Genomic DNA, 23,120 nt, shown 5'->3' with positions numbered 1-23,120 from the left:
CCTCCAGGCTGGACATTTGAAGCCAATGTTCACCATTTCCACGTCAAAAGCCCTCAGGTGACTAAGCTCTACTCTAACAAAGCACATCACCTTCATGCCTCTGTAGGACAAATTCCTGTAGGCACACAGAGAGGCAGAATATCCAAAGTCAGGGAAAGGCAAATTTATCCACTAGCTATGAAGAACTAGGACAATACCAGATGAAGAGCAAAAGAACTCACTAGAGAGGATCCAATAGAAAGCAAGAAGGTAAGTGCAGACCATGCTCCCAAACATCTTAAGTGCCCACAACCAGTGAACAAACTGTCACCTCAGATCCAGAGATCCCTCCAACAGATGAAGACTGACAAGTGAGAAACTAAGGGAACTTAGGCTTTGAAACTTAGGCTTTGAAAAGTCATTTTGGAGCAGGATAAGGAAGCGAGAACTCAACAGCTCTGCTACTTTCTTCATTAAGTAAAAAAAGTGAGCAGAAAACTTATGACCAAATCAGGAAAACTAAGGAAGCTAATGTAAAGCAAAGAAAACCAAGCGAAAGAAAAGTCTGCACTTGTCTGGGAGCCCAAGCCAGAAAACATACTCTTCTCCTGTCTTTCAGAAATCTGCAACTCTCAGTTGAGAAACATTATTATTTTCTGGTTTCATTTAAAGATAAATCCTCCTTTCAAATGCTTTGAAACTACTACAGACAGTCTCTCCTCCAAACACATCGATTATAGCTCTTCTTCATTCTTTACAGAGAGATTCTGCAATTGTATTAGCAAATGACATTAGCAGGCCTCGTGGAACAGCCTGTTTCAAAGGAAAATGGCTTGTACTCACTTTATTCAGGAAGACAATTTCCATTTGCTTAATATAGTCATGATATTTTACTGAGGTAATTATACTCTTAGCTATCAGTAACAATTAAACCCTCAGACTGAGGTTGCCTAATAAAGGTCTCAAAATAAATAACACATTCCAAACACAATATTTTTAAATGTCAAGCATGGAAATAAAATTTGGTAATGAATATAACAAAGCATCAAGTATAAATCAGCACAAAGTTAGTCTGTCATTGTACAAATCTCTGCAAAAATTGCTGCTGGAGTATTGTAGGATTCTGATTAGCTTGCTACAGAAAGGGCAGCACAGGCACTGCAGATGAAATCATTGTATTAATGACTGGTTTGTGAGAAAGGCAGGTGAAGCCACCAGCACTGCTGTGTTTCTATAGCTGCAGAGCTGAGTGACACGTGTCACACAGTCAAGACCGTGATGAGACTAATAATACTTGTATTTGTTCTTTTGTATTTTCTGTAGCAACTTCCATGAAAACTGGAGTCAGATCAGTCTGTTACATAGAAAATAAATCCCAGAAGCAGACAAATTAGAGGGCTCAGACAAAGAAGAAAAATCATTCTCAAACTCTGAGGTCTAGAGATACTTGAGATCAGGTCAATAGATCCTAGAAAGCTGTTCCATACGGAAGGGGAGAGCATGGTTGAAAGGTCCTTACACTGCAGACAGGAAGCTTATTAAGAAAGGTGAAGCAGACCAGTGACAGACTTATAGAAAACAAAATAAAACAAAAACAAACAGGGAAAGTGTTCTCAGAATAAATAATAATATGGAGCACCCACTGCAGGCAAGAAGTGGTACAGCAAACTATCTCCACCGCTACATTTAGGAGGCAGCTGTCCAAGGTCCCAAAGGTGGTTAGATGGATCAGGACTAAAACATGACTCAGTAGGTAACTAGAAGAAGTTAACTCAAAAAAAGCCCAACAAACTTAGGTTATACAGGGGGGGAAAACCCTTCCGTGTTAAAAGAAATCTCTTCCCAGAACTCTTTTTGCTTGCAGCACCTCCGCCTCACAAGACACAAGGCTGTCAGACACCAAAAGAAGCAAACACAAAATGTGGTATTTCCTCAACCCCAAAACAAAATGTCTACAGCAGCAGTCCTAAAACCCCCAAGCCCCACCCTCTTCTCACCAAACAATGTGCTTTATCCAGTAACCCAGACACTCCTGTGCAAACACAAAGCCCAACAACCATCCTGCATCAGACTGGGCTTGGAAGCACTGTAACACCAGCTAACGGTGGGGAGAGAGGTTTCATAAAAGCATCTACCTCATGGCTGACCTGGTAGCCCTCATCCTTTAAAAAAAGGCACTCTACAAGAGGAGTCTGGGAATTAAAATCCATTGTTACTGGGTACTAAAAATAACAATTCAGCAGAGACCTGTTCAAACCCCCCATACTCCACAGGCAGCAATTACCTCTTTCTTTCTGTCCCACAGCAGTTAATGATCTTCTCTCTTCCCTTGCTATCATCTCCCTCTACCCATTCCTACCAATCACCTTTTCTCTGAAATTATTTGACTGATTAATATAATCAGGTTGAAATTAAAAGGAACGTGCTCAACCTAAAAGCTTGTTGAGTTTTTCTAACATAGAGTGCCTTGCCTCCCCTCTTCTGAAGCACGCAGGATGATCCAGTAAGTGCTACCTCACCCAACATAACTTTGCCTTGCTGAACCACAGAAGAGGGGAATTGCTTTAAAATATATTTATTTGCAGGCATAAAAAGGAAGATAACTTCCACGGGTTTATAAAAACCTACAAAGGGGAGACAGGGTGAGCAGAGGGAAAGGCCTGGCAAGGGTCAGGCTGGCAGCAGATAACCATCACACAGGAGTAGCAGTACAGCAGGTGATGTGTGAGTAATGGCACAGCTTAAATGATACACATGGATCGGAAGGGGATTGAAGAAAGGAAGAAGCATCATGTCATAACAGCCAGGGAAAAGCACTGGATACCACTCATAACACAGAGGAGCAGCTCAGTTTTGCCCCAAAGCCTTCCATGTTACCTGGGCGCAGAGCACAGGGTATGACAGCCAAAAAGAAGGTCTGTTGTAAAGCAAATGTTCACCAGAGTGGCTGTTTTTATTGCTGCTGAGTGCAATATTGAGACCTATATTTAAAGCTTTTTTTTTTTTATGTCCCAGGACAAGGGTTAATTCTCCTTCTTTGCTGAACCCCAACTTTAAAGATCCTTCCCTGTGCTTTAAAATCATCTGCCTCCTAAGAAAAAACATCATGCAGTGACAGAGAATGTGACAGAGAAACCATTAGCATTATTTTATATCTTTACTGATTACAAAACAAAGCAGATGGCAAATCAAGTCATGAACTCTGCATCTGCTATGCTTAATGAACAGTTTAATTACCTACTCTCATCTCTGATGCATCTCTACCATTCTCAGCTCTAGAAGTCACTTACATACTTCCCACTGACTACAGTAAAGATATCACCAGGAACATGTCGTATGAACAGTCAGCTGGAGTCGGTTAATCAATACTTGTTTAATCCCCAACTTCGGTGGTGATGACCTAAATTATGTCTCAATGGAAACAGATTTCCTATCAGATCACATGATCTGGTTGAAAGCTCAGAAAACAAAATGAAATTTTTCAGCCTCTTCTCCAGGCAGTGGAGTACTCAAAGGCAGACAAATGCACAGAGGGGAAATAAATACAGCAAAAACCCAACCTCCAGTGCAATCAGATTAATTCATTCACTGCATTATTTTAGAGCAAGGGATGCAATAAGTTACAAGAAGTAACTGAAATTGGGCTTCATATTTTGAGTTCTTGTATATACAAACAGGCAAGAGCTTCCAGAGAAGGATCACACACCAGCTGCAAGAAGATGGGGCATTTGGTCTCTGCTCAAATCTGCTGCATGTGCTACAGGCTGTTCCTGTTCACTCCGCAGCTCCATGCAGTTATGTCCACAAGTTCTGTGCACAGAAGTAACTTTTTTAAGATGCCACTGAACTGCACACATGCAGGAGAAGAGGCTGGCAGGTCTAAACAGAAACAGCAGCTATAAACAAAATATAGCAAAGAGCTGATCGTGGCCAGGTAACATCACATGAGGAGAGGTGGAGGTGAAAACCCTGTGAAGATCCATGAAAGTTAAGTTTTGGGCCTCCACATCAGAAGGCTTTGGGAACCATTCAACATGCTCTTATTGCTTTTGTCCAACCTCACGTCTCCTGCACAAGGTCCACTTGTGCCTCCTGAAACAAACAGACCAGAGCTTTGTTTCCATTAAATAGTGCCTCAATCAGCTGCTGGCACTCAGATAAGGATTTTCACAAGGGGGTTTTCGTCTTGGGAGATGTCATACAAAATTTCCTAAGAGATTCAAATTTTAGCAACTCAGTAACAGAACTTACTGTTTATAATAAGCCTGCTTCATAAACAAAGACCAGAACTTGCGTGCAAAGCACTTAGAAAAAAGAAATACTCACAAGCTTAAAGGCAACACAAGTCAAATACAGAGCTGTGTAGGTAAACATGGCATTCAAAGTAAATCAAACAGGAAAAAGGGCAGAGAGGGACTAGGTCTTCGCCCCTCATTTCAGATATCTCCCACTAGTGCTGTATTGGAACTAACTCAAGTAATAAAGCAAAGATTAAAGACTTCCCTAAAATTCTCAGCAAAGCCAAAGCAAAGAGACAGCAGAACAGACAGTGAATCCAGCCAAGTGGATTTCTAACACAGCAAGTGAATACATCCCTTCAAACATCAGTTTCTTTTTCATCACCTTAAACGAACAGAGAGACATTTCAGAAGATCCCTTCAAGCACTGCCCTGATCTACAAGAACATATGGGGGAAAGTGATCAACTAACATGTTCTGAACAGCAGTTTGTCAACAGGAATAACCAGGACACAAATCATCTGCCAGTCTCCTGTTAAGAGGGGGAATCAACTGGGCTGGATCACTGCACTAGTATGGCAAAGATTGGAGAATGCTGTTCTTCAAGTCTGCCAGGGAAGACAGATTTGCAGTGACTCACCAAAGTATGCTAAAGGGACAACTGTGCCAATTCCAAAGAGTAAAGCAACTGGAAAGGCAGGCGTAAGGTCAAGGAAGCCCAAAAGAAGTAAATGAGGCGAGGAAGCAAGCAATGGAGGGAGAAGTTAAATGCACTGAAACGGAAATACAAGAGCAACCAAGAAAGAGAGAGACTGTGGCAAGTATAAAATGAACAAGACTGAACAAGTGAGACAGGCAATCTGTGAAAGCCAAAAATTATTGCTTGAATCTCGAGGAAAAAAAAATCAATAGTCGTAAAAGTAATCTGAGAAGGAATCAGATTGGCAAAGCAAGTACCTCCTGAAGAGAGTACGTTTACTACTGTATTAGGTGCTGTTATCAAATGAAGAAGAGTTTATCATTTTCTATTGATTTTTTATAACATATTCAAGACCTAAGACTTCCAAGTTACATCTTGAGCCCAAAGAGAGGATGCCTGTTACTGCATTACACTTGCACTGTTAAACATGTCTGGTGCCTTTCAGTCCTTATTTGCTCAGCATGCAGGATCAGATTCACTGCCCTACAAGAGGGTCAGATATACACAAATATGAAAATTATACTATCAAAAGCAATAGCAATTAAATTATATATATATAATAGTCTTCCCCAAATTAGATTTTCACAGTCCTATTTAACAAGACAATGATTCAGTAGAGAGAGCTCATCTTATCCATTCTCAGATTACACAGAAGCACACTGTAGTACTGACGCCACTAATTAGATGATTAAATACACATTCTAGGTGAAATGCTTTCAATGTAAAATAATTATTTTTAACAGGCAATATATTTGCTCAATCTCGTTTTAAATCACAATATCATACTTCTTTAATTAAATGAAGTTCCTTCTTCTGATCTCGCATGAGAAGAGCAACCAGCGGGAGAAAGAGTGCCATGAATAGATTGTCCAAGTGTCACAATGCATGTACTTCTTCACAAAGGACCCCTAGCATTCTCTGGAAGGAATATAAATTTTCAGAGAACAGCAAAGTCTTTATTCCTTTAAAATGAGTCAGTTGAGGAACCATTCAGCACACAAAAAACTTCCACTGTCAAAATACAAGTTTATTTGCCACGATGCGATGAAGGACTTTTCCATCTTTTACTCTATATCCCTTCAGGGGGAGGATAAACAGAGCAGCAAACGAAGGAAGGGCTCTATCTTTCTATATAAATTAGGGTACAACCCATCACATGACAAACTACTGATGTCTTTTCATCCAGTACTTAAAGAAAAGTAATTATATTTCATGATCTACAGCAAAACAAGTTTCTGCTGAGGACTGGGAATAAGTTAACAAAGGGAATATTTTAGACACCATCTGAGAAACTCCCTTCAGAGTTGAGCATCCTAGTGCAATGCCAGATAGCTGAGAAGGCTGTAAAGGAAGGATTTTTGTCAGGTTCCTTGTCTACCTGTGACATATCCCGCCATGCCAGTACCAAACTAGAGCAGGATGGAGGGCTGTCTGCTGCTGGGGGTGTTAGAAAGACTGAGGAAAAGAGATGTCTTTTCCCTTTCCATGGAGTGGATTTGGTCCATCCACCCTCACTGCAGTGCCTGCCTCCAGGTGAAGCAGAAGGAACTGCTGTCATTTTTCTCTTTCGTGACTCTCCATGGCATGAAATTCTGCAGGCAGAAGATCTGATAGAGTATCCTCTTGTGAAGCAGTTGTGCGTGCTTCAAGAAGCCCTGTGTATCGCACCATATGTCACAGCTTCTCTGGCTCAACGATGACACAGAATTGCACAGAACTGTGAGCAGCACAATTCAGACCAAACCAAATGCTTTAGTTGATGCTGAAAATTAAAGCCTAAAGCACAAGGAACAGGACAGTTCCTTTCTCCCTTGCTCAGACACTTCCATACCAGCGTCCCTCCTTCCCATCCACAATGGTGTTCCTGGCTCCCTGTCACAGGCTCTAACTAGTTGAGTCTGACCTTATGCACACACATCAGCTTCTGTACGTGAGCAGCTTTATAATGTCAGGGAGATTGCTCAGATGAGTGAAGTTTTGTAAGGAGTATTCTTGGAAAGTGAAGTAACTATCATTCTGACTATAGAGAACTATTATTCCCTTTGGGGAAAAAGCACACTCAGAATTTAATATAAAGTTTTCAGTGCTCTACAGACTTCAAAATTATTGTATAGAATTCACCACGAGAGCATACCTGACACAGGATAATGCAGACTTCCTTGATATATCCTATAGAAAGAATCTTAAGATGTATTTTCAATTTACTGGTCTAGTGCCTACCATTACATTTGAACAGACTTTCAGTGTAAGAGGAAGGCGAATCTCTTACTCTCTGTAAATTGTTTTTCCACAGGAACAGTTGACAAGGTGCCGTCATTTCATTCTCCTCAGGAAAGGAGGCGATGCAGCCAAAGCCATTATAAATTCCCTTCAGTGGCTCAAAACACTCAAGTGACAACATGATTCAATTCCCTGCCCTCACACAAATGCCAAGCCTGAGACAAAGTCACATATTGCCAACATAGCATGAGCCCAGACAGGGAGAACTTTAGCAAGGCCTGAGAAAATCCTCGTACTTCTGTTCTAACACAGCCCTAAAGACAAGTTTCTTGTCTCTTACAGCACCTGCTTTGCAGAGACTTCAGAGCAACTTTGCAGTACCAGTCATGGAGGTGAACGCAGAAGAAATAGCAAGAACTACACCTGGAGGAAAGAAATAAGGACACAGACTCTTCCAAACATTATCTGGAAACTCACCTTGGTGAGCAGGAGCACACGTTTCTGCAGCCGTCTGACCAGTGCTTCATGCTGCTCACGCTTCTTCTTCTCATCCAAGAGCTGGCTCTGAATCCGCAGTATTTCTTCCTGTAGGTGCTGTCGGGCCTTCTCCAGTACTCGGGCACTAAGAAAGATAAAACAGACCTGTGACATTGTGGCCCCTGCCTCTTAGTCAGACAGATCAGAAAAACCTGAAAGAAGCAGCATCATCATGATACCAGGACACTGGTGACATTTCATCTTACAGCTGCACCACTGGAAACCGAGGAGTTGCAGTCTCATTATCAGGTGTTCTCAGAAAAAGATATGAGAGAAGAGCCATCCCAGTGACAGCCTTCTTGTTCAGCACATGGCAATTACAATCATGGAACCTCAGAAATACAAAGCACTTAAATTTCTGCAAATCTATTTCAAAATCAATCCATTTGCCTTTGAGAAGATGCCTTATTTTCAACAAATTATGCACAATCTTGGGTTCAACTGCATCTTTTAATCTTATTCTAACAAAGTAGAAGTAAAAGGGAAGTTTAATATGATCTGCTTTGACAGACAGATAATACTCAGCAAGTAATTATAGTCACCACCTGCACACTGCTCTTGCCAGCAACCTATATTGGAAGAGAAATGTCTTCTGAGGCCAGGTGATTAGCACTTCTTTTGCAATGTGGACATGATTCTTAATTAAGCCTGAATAGCTTAGTCCCTCTTCTTAGCTCTCTTTGCAGCATGATATGATGACGCACAATGTATTCCTGGAGATGTTCTTGATGTACATCCTTCAGACACTCAGTCTGCTGCTGGAACCCTAGTGGGCAGCTGCTTCAATGCACTCAGCAAGCAGCTCATCACAGATCAAGTATTGCTGGCCAAATACTTGATCAATATCAAAGTAAGTGAAATCATTATTGTGATGGTTAAGAGTAATTTAACAACGACAAGTTCATCCAAGACTGTACTAACTTAGGCATTTAAAGAGTGAGCAGGACATCAAAAATAGTATAGCACCAAGTCAAAACTCTGAAGCTAGAAAGAACAAGCCCAACATCTCTAGCTTAGGCAAGAATAGAAGATCTTTCGCTTCTCTGATGCTAAAAACAATACTAGGAAATGTACATGTGCTTCAGAAAGGTATTATTTATCATTATAATTAATAGAAAATAAATCAAAATGCTTTTAAATAAAATAGTACTGCTGTTAAGGTACTGCTCAGATAGATTTGAAAGGGAACACTGCCTTAAAAGACACTAAGCATAAAATCAAGTACATCCTGCACTGCCAGGCCAAGAAGCTGCACTTCTTGGGAAATTTATGTAGGAATTCAAAAAGATCCCCAAGCAACTGTCTTCCTACCTCAAAATCCTCCTCCTTGAAGAAAAACATGGATTTTAAAACACTGGATGAATTGGATGCCTGCTTAAAGCTCCAGTTCAATTTGGAACCATTCACAGACCAATTTAATAATCAGGGACTGTGAAATAGTCTCTTCGTTGTTGTATTCAGGTGGGAAAGTTCATCAAGAGGGCTTCAAATCTGCATTTGAAAATGGATAATTTCATTATCAGGGCAAGACTACTTCCTTGGTTCTGTTTTAATTAATCAGTTAAAAAGGGAACCTGTGCCCAAGAGCAGTATCTATGGTGATGAAGCATGAAGCAGCACCAGCCTTACACTGGATGCTCCTTTCCCCATCCCAGCCTCAGCAAACATCTCAAATTCAGTCTCATGGATACTTAATGGAAGCACTACCTTTCTTCTTATTGAACAATGCAAGAATTCTAGAAGTTAATGTAGCAACTGAGCTCTTGTCAGATTCTACAGAAAAAATCCATACAGAAAAAATCCATATTAAAAAATTTCCTAGGAGCAACATCCAAAGATGATAAAGAACAGGTTGAGTTCTGGCATGCTGTGAAATACACTTTTCTACCCAGAAAGCTTCTCTCTCATGTTTTCTCCCTCTTTCCCTACCTTGGGAGGGGGTAGAGGGCTGGGGATTGATAGCATTATTGTTATTGGTTTGACTGCCAACCCAGAGCCAAACTGTGACAGGAATAAAATTAAGTGGTACAATAACCAAGACGTCAAATGTCACAAGCATGTGTATGTCACACCAGAAGTGATTACTTGCAACGTACAAAACCCACATCATTCAGATGTTACAATTGCCAAATTATAAAGCCACCCTCCACTGCTCCCCAGCCCACCCTTTTGATGGATTTACCACTTGGCAGGATAGCTAGCAGACCCAAACATGCTCACACTTCAGCTGTTCAGTTTACAGAACAGCATCCTACACCTGAAACACCCCTCCAGGGGGAATCGAGGCTGACAGTTATTTCCAGGAGATGGGCACAACTTGGGTGATATCTCAAAACGTAAGACAGCACACCATGCCTGCCAAAATCCTAGGCTTCAAACACTCATCCCTTGTTCCATGGGGTTTATACTAAGACAGACTTCACGCCCATGCAGCTGACCAAGTTTGCAACAGGTCAGTCTCCAAGACCAGGCACAATGGATGGGTAAGACCAGGTAATCTCAGCTACTGCCTTAAGATTCATTAGAGTTTGTTCAAAATTTTTATTTTCTCACACATAGCATACAGTTAAGTACCAAAACCTCATCAACTGTGTTACAGCAAATAAAACATACTACAGGAACCTCACCGCAAATATTATTTGCTCTATCAAAGAGACTTAGTCCTGATGAGAGTCAGAACACAAAAAAAAATTCAAGCCTAAGATTAAATACTACAAACCAGCCAGAATCTCACATTTGATTATAGAAAAACATTTTGATAGGACAATGGAGAAATCTTTTCTTTCCTAATCTCCCAATATATCGACCTGTTTCTATAAATGCTGAGTGGACTGATGGCTTGTGATTGAGTTGATATTGACAAATTAAAATGAGACATGCACTAGGTTTCCTTCTTGAAATAATGAAAAACATCTGAGATTCACATCTCATGGAGGGCACAGACCCACCGACACCTCTCAAACTAGGTTGGAAAACAACTGTTTTGGATAACAAGAAAAGTTAAGCAAAGAGAGACAAATGGACAACTTCCTCAGTCACTGCATAGTGTTTGGGAAGAACATCATCATCTGTTTATATTTCAGCCTTGAATAAAATGTGATGTTTATGTACATAAAGTATAAATGCCAGAGTTGTCTATGAAAGAAGACAATACTTGAACTCTCAGAACTGACTCTCCTACCACAGGTTTCTTTGCTATAGCAAGCATGAAATTCAACTTCCTTACAACTCTTCACACCATGCCAAAGCAAATCATTGAGATCCTTTCTTCCTGTCTTAGGACAGATTGATAATTCTTCTAGAAACCACATCAAATACAATATAAACTGCCTCTATAAGAAAAAAAGAAAAAACAAAACAAAAAGCAAGTAATTGACATAAAACAGGATTTGAAAGCAGATGCCCAGCAGCAAATGCTGTTAAAGTTGGACAGAGGCACTCTTCTTCCTCACTGATGACACCTATGGGTTTTCAAAAGTACTTGGTCACTCAAAACAAACATTAACAAAAATAAAATAAAATAGGCTGACAGTTCTCATTTCAACATAAGTTTGGAGAACTGGCATTTTTAAAAATCTCTGCAAGCTCAAAGTAAACCTAAGTCTTAAAGAGTAAAACTAATTTCTGTTTATCAGCCTATTAATGTTCCTTGTTCCACATCCCAGGGAATGAGATGCCAACATCTTTCTGTTCTGAGCTGTTGAGACTTCATATTTGGTTCTTCCCTTCTGTAATCCACTTTAATGTGATCTCAATGATAAAAAGTCATTTTCCAGAATGTTCTTTGAAAGACTGAGAACAATGACGGCGGAGTGAATACTGAAGCTGTAAGATACATTTTAATAATCTTCAAAAAATTACAAAAGTAGCTGACAGCTTTTCTCTCCCCACCCCCAATGATCTGTAAAACATAATTTTAATCATTCCACCCTTTTCAGTAGCCAAGTTACCACCTCCAAGATGCTAAAAAAAATTACAGGGAAAGCAAACAGGATGCCAGAACCACTCTGTACATCAACTTGAGAGGAAAAAATGAGGTCCACAGCAGCACAGAGACAATTAGAAGAACAACACTGTCTGGGTCATGTTGCAACTCAGAAAAAGATGAGACACTTGCACATACCAGGGCCAACTGTCAGAAATTAGGATCACATCAAAGAGAAAGTAGCAAAAACAAGGGAGTGTGGATGGGAAGAACAGTGAAGATGTACAGAGGGAAAACACGATGACAGTGTTATTGCACAAATATAACAGGAAAAAAAGGAAGACACTGTAACCATCAACAACTTCATGACAGAGTCCAAAATAAAAAGGTTAGCACACAAGCTAATGAGGCAAAAAGGAGCAAGGGAAATTGTTTTGCAGCAAGACATTTGGATGAAGAAAAGCACACCCATTCCTGAGGCTTGACAACTGGCAGCCTTTTCAACATACCTACACATTTTTAGACAGTACACACAAAGACATAAACCACACTGGAAACTGATGAACAGAGAACCTGAACCAGAATGTTATTTTTCATTCCAGTTCTTCTCCTCCAGGTTTTATAAGTCAACATGAAGGCAAAAGCAGCAACAGGGTAACTCCAGCATGTCTTCATATTGTCCAGTGGACAGCAGCTGAGTGTCCCTGTCTGTGCCCTCCCTCAAGGCTCCTCCCAACCTCCAATTTCAGGCACAGACTTCCCCCCTCAGCCTATGCCTAACCTGCCTCCATCATCTGAATCAGGAATTAAAATGGAAAAACAGAAGGGAGAAGATGCTGACAAAATCATCTGACTTTAAAAGGGACAGGACACAGGAAAGGAAAGGTGGTGCTTGGCAAAACAGAAAAATTTCCATCTTACATTAAAAAGGAAAACAACTGATGCAATATAAAACACTGCTGGAAAGACAGATGGGAACTCTGAGAACTCTGCTGTGGAGTGGAGCTGCCGAGAGTAATAAATTTGAGGCAGGTAAACTAGAAAAACAAACATCAGGAAGGAGGAGATGATCTTAATGCAACAAGTATTTCAGCTCAAAAGTCAAAGATTTGGAAGCTAATTTTTATTTTAATAAATTGTTTGGCATCTTACTCTGTTTTTTTTCTCCTTCACATACAGAGCTGGGAATATCCTGAAACAGCAGCATCCAGCCCTGCTCCCAAACACAAGTGGGAACTGTGGAGACCAACATTTCCATGTTGTTAATTGCTTCCTACATTCAGAAGGAGCAATGATACAAAATATTAACATCTTTAGTAGAAGCTATCACATGGGCTGTATTTTCTATCAAGCTTTACCTGTGCCCTACAGATAGGCTTATGAAATACAGCTACAGAAAATACTATACAAAGCAGTCCACAGAGTGTCAGTAGGAAAACAAGATTTTTTTCCCCCTTGCTACTTATTTCTCTCAAGTCTTCAGCAAACATCTGCAAACCTTCTCTTGGTTCACACTTTGTATTTTCTCAAAGACCCTTATGTAACTCACCATCATCAGGCTTCCATTAATCACAAATCATATGAAAATAAGCAGTTCATTCATCACTTTGGTGCTCTACATACAAGGAAGACTTGAATAATAATGAATTCCTAATGAGGGAACAACATAAAGAGAATGATTTTGCTAGTGTGGATAGATGAAATGAGTAAGAAGCAGACAGCCATTTGGAGCTTTATTACTACACTGACAATATGTTTTATCGTTGAGACAGTATTTAATTTTACTCCCTAACTGGCAACATAAATATCAGGCTCAGAAATGCAGCTCCTTCAAAGTGAACAGTTACAGGACAAAAATAACACAAGTTTAACACCCCAGCTCTGGTAAAATAGCCATAATTGACTGGCAGGAGTTTGGATTTACTAAAAGAGATTCACATCGTGCATCTTCTGCTTTCTTTCATTATGGGGTCAACACACTCACTGCCACGCAAGCAGCTTTGCTGACCACAAAGCCCCAAGGAACCAAACCCAGGAACGTTGCCAAAGCACAAAGGCCAGTGTGACTCTATCTGACAGATACTTAATCAGCCTCAGGATAGGAGATACACTGTCATGCTAATAAATATGCTTTCCATATCAACCATCAAGATGAGAATGAAAGCAACGTCTTAATTATTAAACAAGAGACTTCTGAGGTTTGTTTTGCTTTTAAGTTGAAGCATGAAGAGTTTGTCAAATACATCCATCACTGACTTCTGGAATGTGAAGTACTTCAAGGGTGAGATAATGTCAGGCATAAATGTCCTTTTTCTAAGTTTCCAAACATGAAGTGTTCATAACACCAAAGCTTCTACTAAAGGCATTTATTTGGTGAATAAAACTTCTACTGGTATTTAAAAACCACTGAACCCACATCACTTTTTGTATGCTTATTAACTTGAAAATGCAGCTGTCTTCAGTAAAACTGACTACAGGAGAAATCAAGCTGATAGTTGAATACACAAAGTGATTTATAATAGCTACGTAAACAAATCTATTAAGAGCTTTTAGTTTGTCCAAATGCTCATGGCTCTTGTTCTTAATCAACAAGTCAGACACACTTGCACCCTGAGCAAACTGATTCCCTTTGCAGTGCTTGGTAGAGAAGCAAATACTAAATGTTCTTAATAAAATGCCAGTTATTAAAAAGCAGGAGTTAAAAAAAAAAACAAACAACAGTCCTCTACAATTATTAACACCACATATAGTCTGTACGGGATGTGTCATCTGTCTCTAGCATAATTTTATATGTGGCATTTGGCAGTTACAGAGGACTGCCTATTTTTGAAGAGCATTCACTGATGAGGATTTTCCACTCCCACTCTGAGATAAGAATAATACCCCCCCCCGACAAGTTTCTTTCCTGCACTGCACAGAACAGGGTGCTCAGCACAGCAATGCCTTCTGACCACGGGCTGGTACATAGAACTGAGCCAAGATGTTCACTAAATTGTTCAAAATGCATTACAGTGAGTTGGGAAGAGAAAACATCTCTATTTCTATTACTTTAATAAGAGAGCCATGCTTGTTTGGTCCCATTTGCAGGTCCTACTTTTTGCTCTCCTAACAACACTGGCTGCTGAGGAAGGTCAGTCTGTGGGTGATATGGCAGTCAGGAAATACTCAGAGCTTCAGCACCAGAAGGTGGAAAGTGGCTGCTCCCTTCCCCATCACACCCAATAACAGCTTTGGACATTCAGTGCAATGCAGAGGAACAAAATACTATAGAAAGGAAACTGTCACAGGAGGTAGGAAAACAAACAAACAAACAAGGAAGCCCTAAAAAACCAGCGCCAAGGAAGAGTATTGAAAGAAACCTTTTTCTTCAACCAGGATCCAAGCATCCTCTCTGCAGCTGGCTTTATTTACATCATCTAATTCAAATTCTAAATGCTTCAAAGTGTTATTACACTTTTTTCTTTGAAAACAAAAATGACAACAACTGAAACAAAACTGGGAATGAGAAAACCCAAAGATTGAAATAATTACTAATCAAAGCAGAGGTCTGTACATGGGATGGCAAAGTCACTGGTCAGCTCTACCCAGTAATTTCTCTTCATGTCGGTTCTGATGAGTTTTATATTTCTAACATTTCATCAATTTGAATCAGTAAATTCAATTTGCATTCACAGATAAACAGAGAGGGAATAATAAACACTCTCATCTGACCTTGAAGTGTGAGACAGAAAATTGCCCTCCATGATTTCATTTCACTCTGAACCATAATGAATAATGCAGTTGGCCCCATCAGTTACTGATCTATAAGCACACTCAGGGGCTGCTGGATGAACTCACAGCCATGCCAAGATATGATCAAGAAAGTAAAAAATCCTCATTCTTTTTGTACTAGTCTTTTTTCTGCCTCTCTCTCACTAGACATATTAAGTCTCTACCTCTCTCCTCCCAGACCAACCTGTCACCTCCAAACACACGTCAAAGATTTCAGTTTGTTACACAGTCAAAAGTGGGAAGTGAGGTGAAGACATTCCCTGGTTTTCTCAACCCAATCAGGTATTATGTGCATTGTAAAAAACCTCCTGTGAGTGCTCTAAAGTCAGTAAGTATTTTCCCTCCCAGCAAGCTGCCAAGTCACAAGTCCAACTCTCCAGCACTGGTGTGAAGCACAGCAACACAGCACAGGCAACTGGTGACATGAACATCAGGAGCGACTAAGAAAATTGCCAATTTCTGTTATACATTCCAACCAACACTTAAAAGAGTGAGAAAAGTCATCTGGGAACAGGCAGCTTGAAGTAGGAGAATGGTTGGGCTGAACCAACTTGTCAGCAAACAAATCTGCTGAAATTCTAGGCTCTTGACAGTTAGATAATAGCTTCTCTTAATAAAATAAAGAGGATCAAAGTGTTTAGATGAGAAAAACAAAACATTAAACCCTCCACTGCAATATAACAAGTGAGCCCTCATAGACTCATGACTCATTACAGCTTCATGAAGGTTCTGCAGATCTGTTCCAAATGACCTTTTCCAATGAGACCTCATTTCCAATGTGCATTTCAGTACTCCAAAGTGAAATGAGTATTGAAATGGGTATTGTATATTACTGTTAATTTCTGAATCTAAGAGTACCTGAAAGAAGAGAAACATAATTGTCAAAAATATTCTTGCAGAACAATTCAGTGATGGACCTCCACCATAATTCTCACTAAAATTCCAAACTATGGCCAAGTGTTTCAGCATCAGGCTTTTGTCAGTGAAAACCCCTCCAGGTTATGGGATGAAAACCTGTCTAGTTTTTCATCAAGGACTCAGAAGAGAATTCATAACAGATACTTGTTGACAACAAATAAACCCAACCAATTAAGTACTGCATCCTAGCACTTACCTATGGGACACTGTCACAGATAAAAGCAAAGGAATGGCTGCAAAGTCACTTAGCTATCTGTAACAAGCATTCTGACAGACTGCTGTTCTTCGTCTTTCTATCTCACCAGCACCAATTTAACTTCATCTCATACCCACCTCCCACCTGCTTTGACTCAACTTATATCAAAGCAGTCTAGCATGATCCAAGCCACATGAAGCATAGCAATGTAACAGACTTGCTAAGCACAGAATCACAGGCTGGTTTGGGTTGGAAAAGATCTTAAAGATCATCTAGATCCAACTCCCCTGCATGGGCAGGGACACCTCCCACTGGATCAGGTTGCTCCAAGCCCCGTCCAACCTGGCTTTGAACACTTTCAGGGGTAAGACCTCCCCAACTTCCCTGGGAAACCTTGGCCAGTGTCTCACCACTCTCAGAGTGAAGAATTTCCTCCTAGTGTCTGAAGGAAAGGAGGGGCAAAGAAGATAAATTAATAGGCCCAATTATACACATTTCACAAGTGCAGAAGTATGATGACTGAAAGGACTGATAGTGAGACTGAAGAAACTGGGATCTTCCCAAACTAGACCATGAACATCTGCCATTCCTTTGCAGTGGCTCTGCAGCCCCACTCTCCAAAAGCCCAAGAAACACCACACAACTGCACACTTTCACCCTGCTCAGCCAGTGCATTTGGGCAAACAATCAGAGGCAAACTGCCTTCTCAGACACTGTTTCCAAGCAGAGATTTCTCCCCAGGAAAAGGATATGCCCAGATCAGACCTACTGTAATGAAGTCCTGTTAACCTTACTCCTAAAACATTCATGGATATTCGTATTCCCTGTTAGTACTCAGAAATTCACAGCACTATTTGAATCTTCCACTGGACTGATGACACTGTTACAACTTATCTGCAGGGCGCAGAGACCTATTTCCCTCTAATTTCCTTCCCCAAAATTAGCTCAAAGAACATTTAAGCAATGTAAGACAAGTGGAATAAAGCTGTCACTGTGGAAGGAGAACTGCCAGAACAACCACGTTTAGACTTCTGTTACATCAGTTCTCCTGCATATTTTTAAATCCTTAATAAAACAATACTACCTGCTATGCAATCTTTCTGCAATGAATACTTTATGAAGAAACCAGTCAGGTGGGTATATAAATAGCTTTTATACACCAGTTTCAGGTTTCAAAATCACTAGATGAGCAGAGAGGTCAGATGCTTTATTTTAGGGTGAAGCTGTACTAGGGAAACAAATTTAAAGACATGGCAACCAGGTCATTTTATTTCTGCACCACTCATAAAAGAACAGCTCTGTTCAATCATGCATCAAAAAGGTCCATGTGCCAACACTGAGATGGAAGGGATGGTAGTCCAGCATGGATTCAGCTGGTACAGTGTGCAAAGTTTCAGCCCTCACCAGTGCAGTCCCATGATTCATCCCACGAGCTCTCAGACTGTTTCTGTGGTGTGCTTAACTCAGCAGTTTCACACTGGATTAAAATACAGTGGAAGCCCTTGCACAACCAGGGAGTGTCTCAGCTGGAGTGTAACAGCTCATACCATCGCATCAACCTCTGGAGCACCAGGTTCATATCCAGATGGAGGGAGAACTCACCTCTTCCTTTCGAAGCCAAACATCAGCACCACTGCAGCTGAGAAACAGCCACTGGTTTGGGTTGCATAAAAACTGCCTGAGGGCTAAAGCTGCCTCCATTTCAGTGGAATGGCTTAGGAGACGTTTTTTGACCCAGTGATTGATTCAACCTCCTCATCACTCTCTCTCCTGAGATGTGGATAAAGCAGAGCCTTTTTTCACCTTCAAGGGAGTCTGTCCCTAGCAAAATGAACACACAATTACAAAGGTACTATGTTTTCCTGTAATGCAAGGCAACGGCAAGCAGTGTGTCATTCCCAGGAAGACCATCCAGTCACACCCTGATAGGTTCTGCTTCAACTGCTCACTTCCCAGCTCCCAGCCTGCGGTAATTTGGGCACGCATTTCTTAAACTGCAAGCATTCTTTTTCCATTCTGCCTTTTAATATTCATTTTACCATACTGGCATCATTTCTCCCCTCTCCACTGAACAGAGAACAAGGAAGACCAGGCCTGATAAATCTCTACCACTCATGCCCCTGTCAGATATTACTCTGGCCAGTACCCCATAGCTAGGAAAACCTGATTTGATGCAGAAAATCAGATGTTTATCTGCACTATAGTCTGCTACAGAAGTCTGGGAAGAATAAAAACAATTGTGAGTCTGCAAAACGATGAGTGACGGGAGGTGAAGCAGAAGCAATTGTTCATTGCCTCTTTCAACAGAAGAACTAAAATTAATGGAGGGAAATTCGTCGTGGGCTATTAAATACAAAAAGATATCACCTTCACCTCAAGAAACCCTTCATCTTCAAATTGAGGAAAACATGAGAAGTATCACTGAACATTTGCTCCTTTATTAGACTTTCCCAAAGCTTCTGGCATTGATTCATTGATTTAGGTTGATTCTTTGATCTGACTGAAATTGGGGAAAAGAGTAGAAAAAGAGGGTCTGCTTGTTTATAATGTACACCAATGGATCTCATTGAGCTTTAATTTTACTCAGGTGCACATTTTTGTTGCATTTTCTTAGATGAATATGTTGTTATTTAATCTCTTTTATAGATGAGTATTCAATTTCCAAACTATAAATTAGTAGCTGGGAAATAAAATCTATTCTCGCAGGTGCAGTTTGCCAGCTCTTGGCTATGGCAGCAAGTGGTCCAGCTGATCAGGCTCTGCTAATATAAGCTTCCCATGAAAATAAAATAAAAAATGATTAAAAAACTGTCAAAAGCTCCTAATACACAAAGATGATTAAGGGAGTGGAACATCTCCCTTATGAGCAAAGGCTGAGAGAGCTGGGTCTCTTTAGTTTGGAGAAAAGGAGACTGAGGGGTGACCTCATCAATGTTTACAAATACGTAAAGGGTGATTGTCAAGAAGATGGAGTTAAGCTTTTTTCAGTGATGACCAGTGATAGGACAAGGAGTAATGGATACAAATTGGAGCATAGGAGGTTTAAGGTGAATATCAGAAAAAATTTTTTTACTATGAGAGTGACAGAGCACTGGAACAGGCTGCCCAGAGAGGTTGTGGAGTCTTCTTCACTGGAGACATTCAAGACCCGCCTGGATGCCTTCCTGTGTGATGTACTCTAGGTGACCCTGCTCTGGCAGGGGGGTTGGACGAGATGATCTTTCGAGGTCCCTTCCAACACCTACGTTTCTATGATTCTATGATACGTAAGAATTAAGGCTGTAGCTGTTTAGAGTATTTGGACATACTGTGATCAAGTTTTCTGAGGATTTGGAAGTGCTTCATTCCCAAAGGCCATGGCAGCACTCAGCTACAGCTACTTCATGGCTTTAGTATCCAAAAGGTGCAGCCTTTGCAGGGGACAGAAAAGGATCATGCACTGAAGAGAAGATAAAAAGTGGCTGCAGACCACAGGCACCCCGCAGATGCATGGAAAGCTAAGGTTGATGTGCATAATCTGTGCTGTTCAATGGATATAAAAAGAGGTGATGGGAGCAGCAGATGTTACAGACTGGAGCAATCAGGCTGATCCTCACCTTGCCCTGCCTCCCCAGCCAAGTCCCTTCACAGCACCTGTCTGCATGTATTTATGTTAGAATGCAAAACAGGAACTAAATGGACTGGGAATCAACTTCTCATGCAAGAAAAGATCTGCTCATGAGCTTCTCTCTGGTTAACAAATGCACAATATTCCCTTTTGGTGATCTCAGGTGACAAGAACAAGTAGGACTGTGAAAAAAAAAAAAATTTAAAGACCTGAATTTTCCAAAGAGCTCTTATTTTAAACGTGTATCTAGAGAAACCAAACATGAACTCCATAAAGACCCAAAGGGCATAAACCATAACATCACGTAGGATTTCACATCAAGTGGCCACCTGCATATAGAGAAAAAAAGAAATTATTCTTATTTTAAAGTCACTTGGAAATGCAGCCCTTAATACATCATCACCATCATTTTCCATAATATGATGGGCAGGCAGAGCCTTCCTGCATTAAGAATTTATGGCTGAGCCAGCCAAAACAAGAAGGTTAAGTACATACAATTGCAAAACGTAGAGATACTTGGCAAGGCTCATTTATCTATCACTTTAGAAAAACAGTTCATACCATAGTGCTTTTTTTGTGTATGCATGTAATAGCAAAGCAGGATAGATAATGCTGTTCATGTATTGTTTAGTTTTGCAAACTCCTACAGAAATTTTTAGGCAGAAAACCTTTGATGAGAGCTTATATGGGCCAGGAAAACAAATACACAAGGAAAAAGTTGCCAAGACCAAAACTAAAAACGCAACAACACAGTAACTGGGATGCACAGCTCTCTCTGTCGAGCTACCCAACGTGGCAATTAGCAGTCCTGGTCCCTCCATAGCCTGCATCTCCCACATTCAATAGAGGCACTTTGGCAGCCAATAGATGGTCTATGCTCAGCACGCCCTTCGATTGCCACCTGCCTTCCATTACCATCTCCCCTGCTGCCTCCATCGTACCTGATTAATAAAGCCCATTCTTCCTGTTTATTTCCTTATCGATCCACTGTCTCCTGCATGGGAAAAGGCATCAATGCAGTTAAGGGCAAGCACCTGCTCGGAGACTTCACCCTTCAGTTACTTTCTGAAAGTGCATTTTATTCACACTGGATAATAAGATTCTGCGGTTAAAGGAGCTTTTAGGTATTGGCATTGTCATAAAATGTTCCTTGTGTCCTACTTCACTGGAGCTGACAAACTCTCTGCTTGCTGTCAGTGGACTAATGAGAAAAGAAGCACTTCTAAAGAGCTTTGGATACTTTTGCATTGCAAAGTGAAAAAGAGAAAGTGAGATATTTCAACGACGTTCCATTTTATTCCAAAGCCCCGTAAAAAAAAGGAAAGAAAAAAGGGAACATTTTTGCACACTGTATCAACCAAGCAGCTCACTTATTAATCTCTCCTTCCTCTGCATTCTCTGGCTTGGGGGCTTGGAAAGTTGACACTTGACTTGAAAAATGCCAACTCTAAGCAGTTTATTTCCTCTTGAACTTTAAGAGCTGACTGAGACAGAAATGACCTTTAAAAAGGCAGGGTTAGTCCTTGTATGAATTGATAGAAAGATTCTTTGCTTACACAGCATAGCAAGGTACTGAGCAAATCTCCTGTGCAAACACTCCTTTCTCACCACAGGCAAGAAGAATGCCATGTTCCATCAGCCATAAGATTCACAGGACTGGAGAACCTGGGACCTGATGACCTAGCTTGTCTACAACAAGAGGGGAAGACTATGTTACAGCCATAAACCGTTGACCTTATATATACACACAGGACAGACACTACACCAATATTCATAACCTCAAGACACCTGGTGTTCCAGCACAAGGAAGCAGTGCAGGCACAACCAAAACTACACATAGCCACTGATTTGTACCTAAACCATGTCACCAGCCCAGCTCACAGAACAGCTGAGCAGGCCTGCTGCTGGTGGGACACAGGCAAGACACCAGGACTCCTATTTTGGGACATCTAGCTGGTTGTTGAGACTTTGCTCACATCAATCGCTGCTGAAAAAGAAACTAATCAGTATGTAGCTCTCTAGCACTCTTCAATGAAAGGCAGTTTGAAAATGCAAATCAATATGCAACAATAACTACTAATAATACTTGCTGCCACACTAGTAGCCAGAAATACAACTGGGCAGAATATTCTTGTCTGAGGTCCACCACACAATTAATACCACCAGATGTCCAAAGAAAGGCAATTGAAGGATTTTGTGGCAGCAGAGGATAACCTGGGAGTTTTGATAAAGGAAATTCACACAGCAACTATCTGGGATGCTAATGGCTGTGAGAATACACTGGAGCCAAACAAGTTTAGTTTGCCTGGCTGCTAACAATTACACTTAGTTGAACATCATTTGAAGATATAAAGTGAAGTGCTCTGCTGACAGGAAAGCCTGCACCTACACCTGTACATTAAAGCAAGATATCCAAATTATACTTCATTTATCCCAAATAGTGCAACCTTCTTCTCACTTGGTAAGGAAGGCAGATGTGGCCATTTCAGTAAAGGCAAAAGGTTAACACAGAAGGCAGAAGATCTCCTAAAAGGTAGGGTTGAAATTTTGCCTTTTTTAAAAATTTTATTTTATTTCTAGTCTTGATCTTCATCTACCCAGCCATGCAGACTCCTAGCAGTAAAGGACTGATGGAGCTCAGAAACATCCAGCGAAGTATAAAGTACCACTTTGCCATCAGCAGCAGTGAAATGCTTTCAGTCCACCATCAAACCACTTAAGCAGAAGCACACATTTTATAAAGAGAACCTCGTGGCTACCCTGTGCAGAATTTACTTTTTGTCTGGAAGGAAGGTACACATCAAACTTACCAAGGCAGACAGAAGAAGTCAAGCCCTAGATAGTCAAGGATAACTTCTTAAAAATGAATAATTTCTGTTATGATTCCTAAAGTTTTGCATCAAGAAAAATTGGGGGGGGAGAAGAGATGAGGAGTGATACTTTGTTGTCCAGTGCAACTGGAGGCATGACCAAGAGCCACAGCACCAGTGGGACACTGAGTGAAAACTGTCAAATGAGAGCTTGGCATC

General features: G+C 40.7%; 1 protein-coding gene across 1 annotated transcript in view; it reads right to left on the bottom strand.

Moving 5' to 3' along the window:
- The window catches only part of MAD1L1 (mitotic arrest deficient 1 like 1), a 347,925-nt gene that overhangs the window by 236,725 nt on the left and 88,080 nt on the right, over nucleotides 1-23,120 (bottom strand). Inside the window, exon 11 of the mRNA XM_051632510.1 lies at nucleotides 7,615-7,759. Within this exon, the coding sequence (XP_051488470.1) occupies nucleotides 7,615-7,759 (145 nt within the window). The remainder of the gene's footprint in view (nucleotides 1-7,614; nucleotides 7,760-23,120) is intronic.

The sequence above is a fragment of the Apus apus genome, chromosome 14 (assembly GCF_020740795.1).
Source record: "Apus apus isolate bApuApu2 chromosome 14, bApuApu2.pri.cur, whole genome shotgun sequence".
Classification (NCBI taxonomy): domain Eukaryota; kingdom Metazoa; phylum Chordata; class Aves; order Apodiformes; family Apodidae; genus Apus; species Apus apus.
The sequence above is the reverse complement of the archived record's forward strand: the minus strand, read 5'-3'. Positions and strand labels throughout refer to the sequence as shown.